The sequence below is a fragment of the Microchirus variegatus genome, assembly GCF_963457635.1.
Source record: "Microchirus variegatus genome assembly, chromosome: 7".
Taxonomy (NCBI): Eukaryota; Metazoa; Chordata; class Actinopteri; order Pleuronectiformes; family Soleidae; genus Microchirus; species Microchirus variegatus.
The window spans coordinates 16,945,205-16,951,204 of record NC_139808.1 but is presented as its reverse complement, the minus strand read 5'-3'; the positions used below and the strand labels follow the sequence as shown (position 1 = coordinate 16,951,204).

Genomic DNA, 6,000 nt, shown 5'->3' with positions numbered 1-6,000 from the left:
AGAAACATGAATGGCTGGAGTATTGTCATGCTGAAGTTTACCTTGGTCTTTTTTTTTTGTACCCTCTGCAAAGCAATTCTGGTGTGAGTGAGTCAGAGTTTTCTGAACGAGCAGGCTGGGTTTATAAACCCCTGCTCGACACACGAGTTTGAAGGCCACTCGTCTCTGCGATCTGTCACGTACGCCCATGCAGTGGTGTCCATCAGCTCCGGCGTCCTTACTGTTCAGCTGGGACGCTACAGGAGCACAGAGAAAACTCTTCATCATGAGGTCCTTCTTCTTACTGCTCTTCTTCCTGTTGTTGGTCTCCCACGGATCTTCAGCTGTCATCACTGGGGTAGGTGGAAGCAGACAGGTGGAAATCTCTCAGTAGTGTGGACAAAATATATGCTTTTCAGCCTAAATTTTTTTTTCTTTTTTACCAATTTACCATTGGTGTGTGGGAACCAAAAGGGAACATTTATAGTAAATCTTAAGTTAAGGCACATTGAAGAAATTGTTTTCTTTTATTTTCATTAGTTTCGTGCGTATTGTATGTTAAATTTCACATATTTCATCATAACAGAGATGGAGGAAAATGAAAGGTGTCAGACATCATTTCATTTAAAAGGTTCTAATTGTGTTTAAAACAATTTAAAACTAGGAGCCACTATGAGCCTCAGAGTTTAATGTGAGTTTTGTTAGAGAAGGGGTAACTCCTGTATTTTCTGCTCTGCAGTTGATGAATTACTCTGATCATCGGTTTGTTTGTATATTTTTTTTTTACTGTGTGCAATCTGGGACTGAAATTAAAGGGCAACACAACCACAGTCCATCAACTACGCTATCTAGATTTTTTTTCATGATATCGAAGAGTTTTCAGAGGGGCATTTACAGTGCGTACGTATATCAGTTTATCTGTAAAAAAAAGGAAACGTCGCTGTCACACCAACCTTCACTCACTGTGCCGTTGATATGAACTGAATGACATTCAGTCATAAAACGGAGAGTGATTTTCATCTGTCACATAAAATCATGTGTGTTCTTTTGCATTGTGCTTCTTTCATCTCATCTAAAGTGAGAGCTGTCGTTCACATTTCCATCCCAACACTGAACTGTAAATCTCCACCAATCCTGATTATTTGTCTTTCTTTCTTTTTTTTGAGGCGTGAAATGACAAATGTAATAATTCTGCAATTACCTTTTTTTTTTTATCTTTAGGCAAAATACCCTTCCACTGTTTTTTGCTCCTCTGCTTCATTTCTCACCTAAAACCTCACATGACAATGATCTCATTTGTATTCAGTTAGATGTTTTTGACACTGTACACGTCTGACAACAATGTCGCACAATAGTGAAGTGAACGGATAACAGTGAATTTAAAATAATGTCACCATCATCAATTGAATTACTATAATTTTCTCAATATTGATTAAAGTAATTGTAAGTATAATTTTGGCCAAAATGATAGGTTAACAAAGAAACATAATGGTAAATGGTCTGTATTTATATACATTTTCACATCTCAATGACCACTCAAAGCTGCTTTTTACACCCACACAGACAGCACATGCTCAGTTTTCTGTCACACATCTTTCATACACATTCCGACACTATTGGCACAGCCGTCAGGAGCAAAGTGGAGTTAATTGTCCTGCCTAAGGACACATCGGTATGTAGACCCATTTTGGGACAATACAATTATCACCCTTACAAATGCTGCGTCTAAAAATGATTGACAAACACACAGAAGAACCAGACTGGCCTTAGAACACAGAGCACTGCTTTTCAATAGACTAGACCAGCCATTCTCAACCTTGGGGTCTCGACCCCAATTGGGGTCGCGAGATGATTTCTGGGGGTCACCAAATCATTTTGGAATTTTTTATTTTTTTTTATCAAAATTAGCTTTTCACCACCTGACCGCCATCTGGAGACACATCCGTGCCAGCTGAGAGTTTTTTCCTTTTTTTTGCCCCTCATTTTTATTAGTGCTTCTTTGATGGTCAATATTGGACGGTACAGCCATGTTTTTGAGCTTAAAATGAATTAGTACAGTGAAGAATAGTTTCCACCCCTGCAAAAAAAAATAAAAAACTAGACAAAATTTGACACGTGGACCATCGACAGTCAACTCTCAAAATGCCGTGTAATTCCCATCCCTAGTTATCGTTTCATTTCATTAAAAAGAAAAAGAACGGTTTTGCGTTATTTGTTTACATTTTAACCGGCTCAACTACCAGCAATACGATGGGATGTAGCGACAATTGTCGGCCTATTACTCGCGTGAAAAGTTACCCTCTTGATGCTGCTGTATGTTTTTCAAAAAATCCTAATGTGTTTCTAAATAAAAACTAATAGCTAAAGTGTGATCATAAGTGCTTGTCTGAAATGTAAATGCGACATAGCCAATGGTGAATTGATCGGTGCTTTATCCATCATACACATCATGCGTTTACACCGGTGTGTGTGTGTGTGGTGGGGGGGGGGGGGGTCGCGGACAGCCGTGCATGTTAAATTGGGGGTCGCGACTCAAAACGGTTGAGAACCACTGGACTAGACAATAAACACACCTGATCAAAAAGTCCTCAAAATGTTTAAGATCTGATTGAAATTCTGAAATTTGGAAATATGTCACAGTTCAAAGTTCTCTTGGATCATTTTTATAAACAAAAAGAAAAGCAAAACAGTCTGACTTTGTGACTTCTGCACCGTTATTGCTGCTTTATATCACTACTAAAATGTAATTTAAAATGAATCATGACTTTGACTCAACACATAAGAAGACAAAAAAAATTGACAAATAAAAGGATGTCCATGTAAGGAGTTGTGTATTATTCCCACGGCAATTTACCATGGGTGCACCTGTGGCACAGATCAGCACCGCATGATCACTAAAATGTTAAAAATGCATGTCCAGTGACATTTATACATCATACAGTCATTTCCTGTGTATTTATTGTTTTTGTGTGTGTGCGTGCAGACCTGTGAGAAGGACATTCAGTGTGGAGGAGGCTTGTGTTGTGCAGTGAGTCTATGGATCAGCAGCCTGCGGATGTGCACACCCATGGGACAGGAGGGAGAAGACTGTCACCCAATGAGCCACAAGGTGCTGTTCTTATCTAAGCTCATCTGCAGTACGTGGCATCACACCATGGTTTTATCACCTTTTATAATGATGGTGGAAATGACGCAGGTTCTGGGGGGTAAATGATACACGACATATTCCAGAGAGCAGAGAGTTTCTCTGTTCATGAGGTTTTATAAATGAGGTTCTTTTTTTTCTCTCTGTAATGCAAAATGAATGTGTGATTTTGCTTTTGTTCTTCCTTTGAAAGCATTCGAACCATTCTATTCAAAACCCCATCAAAGAAGCAGTTAATAAGATATATCTTTTGTCTGTTTCGTCATTTGCCTCTGCATGCATTATACCCGATGAAAAAGAAACATTTTTCATATTTAACTGCTCTTTATTTTTCGGCCTCCAGGTCCCGTTCTTTGGGAAAAGACTTCACCACACTTGCCCCTGTCTGCCCAACCTGTTATGTGTCTCTGTGGAGGAGGGCAAATCCAAATGTCTCTCATCCTACAAGCAACCAGACGACTACCTCTGATGACCAACGCCACAGTTACACTATAGCTGCACTACTGATGACCTTCATCCGCCTTTAAAAGCCTGTTTCCACTGTTTAATTTATTTTGAATAAAGATATATATTTAATAAGGCATGAAAAAACGTTGGTTCGAGTTAAACTAAGTGGTATCTTTAAAGTAAAAATTCAATCACTGATCGGTGACCTCTGGGATTTTAGAGCCAATGAATACTTTATATGTTTACAAGAGGGCAAAAACATCAGCATCATACAGTGTTATTAAATAGAATTTAATATGAAATATATATATATATATATAAAAAAGTGCATCATGTAATGATATCACAGCCACTTCATGAGCTGGAATGTTGATATACCGTTACACTTTTTAGAATTGTTAAATCTTTACCATTGCAGGGAAGACCTCCATCTCTCAAACTCAGATTTTTCAATTTTATTATTTTACTAGTGCAGAGTCCCTTCAACATGTGCCTGTTTTGTCTATTTGTGTGTTTATGATTAACAGACAGGAGAACGGAATATCCGTTGGTGCTATTGTCGGTTACACCCGGGAGTGCTGCTGTGTAAAGCCAGCCTGAATCGGCGGATAAAAAGTTAAGCGAGTGCCAGAGGTGTGGGTGATTATTACATCTGACCTCAACAATAAAGACTCTCTGAATGCGGTGTGCCTGCATTAAAATGAGTCAGCAGATTTTGTGACACACCAACAAACACAGGTATGCATTCAAAACATGATGATCAACAAACTGACACTTTGAATAGCCCAGCCTACTTTGGACAGTCTTCAGACTTTGAATAAACAAGCGACAAATCCGACTGCAAGGTCCCAAATTTAAACGAGCGATAATGGTCCCGAATTTAAGGATGTTTCAGAATCAGACACATGCAAACCACAACCACCTACAGCCAACAAGTATGGACTAGTGCCCGGAGCAGGAGGATCCACTGTTCAGGAGAACCGCTGTTTACGTAACCGGACCGGGTTTTTCAGAGATCTCGCTGAGCCCGAGATTACAATAAAACACAGCATTCTCAGCAATGGCTGAACTGTTTGTTTAGAACCTTCAGGGCTTCTTAAACAAGGTAATGATGCAGATATACACTAAAAAACAGCGTTAATTGGAACTTCCGGTCTAGGTCTGCTTTAAACATATTCTTAATTTCTCTGAGAATTCAATAATCACACATTTGCGGTGTCAAAACACACACGGAAAGAAACCTTTCTTCATTTCACCTCATTTGAATGAGGCGATAAGAATAACGTTCACTCCCAAATGTTTTACTGGCTTTTATGTCTCACAGTTTAAGCCAGCTGTCAGGCCTGACAGAGAAACACATTATTTCTCTACTAATATAAAGACAACCGGTCTCAGATTTGGGTACAAATTGGGTTATAGTTTCATTATCCACTCATCACCACAAAGCAAGGGTGACATTATTGTTCCATTCTTAAATTAATTCCTAACGACCAAGTGCAAAAAATAAAAACTTTTTAATTGCCGTTAAAAGACAAAAGGGAGATGCGTCTGTCCTCCCTTTCACCTTGGCAGCAAATCTTTTTAACAGCAGGAGACAGTCAGACGTGTATGAAATTATTCACAGCAGTCGATGATTCACAGCATTCGTTCAAGGCTCAAAGTTATACTTAGATCTGATCTTAAAAGCAGCGTCTCATATTAATCCTGCACTTTCTCAGTCGTGGAATTTAGTCCTCTTGCGTCTAGATTTGATATGTAGAGATTCATAGAAATAGAGAGAAAATATAAGGTATGTTCATTTAAACATTCAAAGATCATGACAGCTAATAATTGTCATTTAACCCAGACCTTTGATTTATTTACAGTGATTAAATGGTCTTCATTTAGACTTTAATTTTAATTAATTATTTAATTTTGGTTTGAGTTTGGGCCACACGGTTGGTGTAGTGGTTAACACACTTGCCTTTGCAGCCATCAAACCTGGGTTCTAGCCCCGGTTGGAACAAGGGCCTTTCTGCATGGAGTTTGCATGTTCTCCCCGTGTGTGTGTGGGTTTTCTCCGGGTTCTCCGGCTTCCTCCCACAGTCCAAAAACATGCAGATTTGGGGATTAGGTAAATTGGTCACTCTAAATTGACCGTAGGTGTGAGAGTGAGAGTGGATGGTTGTTTGTCTCTATATGTGGCCCTGTGATGGACTGATGAACTTTTCCAGGGTGTACCCCGCCTATCGCCATATGTCAGCTGAGATGGGCACAGCACCACCGCGACCCTCCGGTAGAGGATAAAGCGGTAGATAATGGATGGATGGTTTGTTTGAGTTTGTACTAGTGTTGTGTTTTTGTGAATTTCCTGTTTTATTTTGACACGCCTCCTAATTAGTTTCACCTGTCAGGAGTTGTCTCTCCCTTCCTAGTGTGTTTATATTCAG

General features: G+C 39.4%; 1 protein-coding gene across 1 annotated transcript; it reads left to right on the top strand.

The window, feature by feature from the left end:
* Positions 1-244: 244 nt before the first annotated feature.
* prok2 (prokineticin 2) lies at positions 245-3,593 on the top strand (the record flags this gene model as incomplete). The annotated part of the gene is made up of 3 exons (XM_083892115.1): positions 245-337; positions 2,963-3,088; positions 3,468-3,593. The coding sequence occupies exons 1-3, from the start codon at positions 266-268 to the stop codon at positions 3,591-3,593; spliced, it is 324 nt and encodes a 107-aa protein (XP_083748241.1). The 5' UTR covers positions 245-265.
* Positions 3,594-6,000: the final 2,407 nt, after the last annotated feature.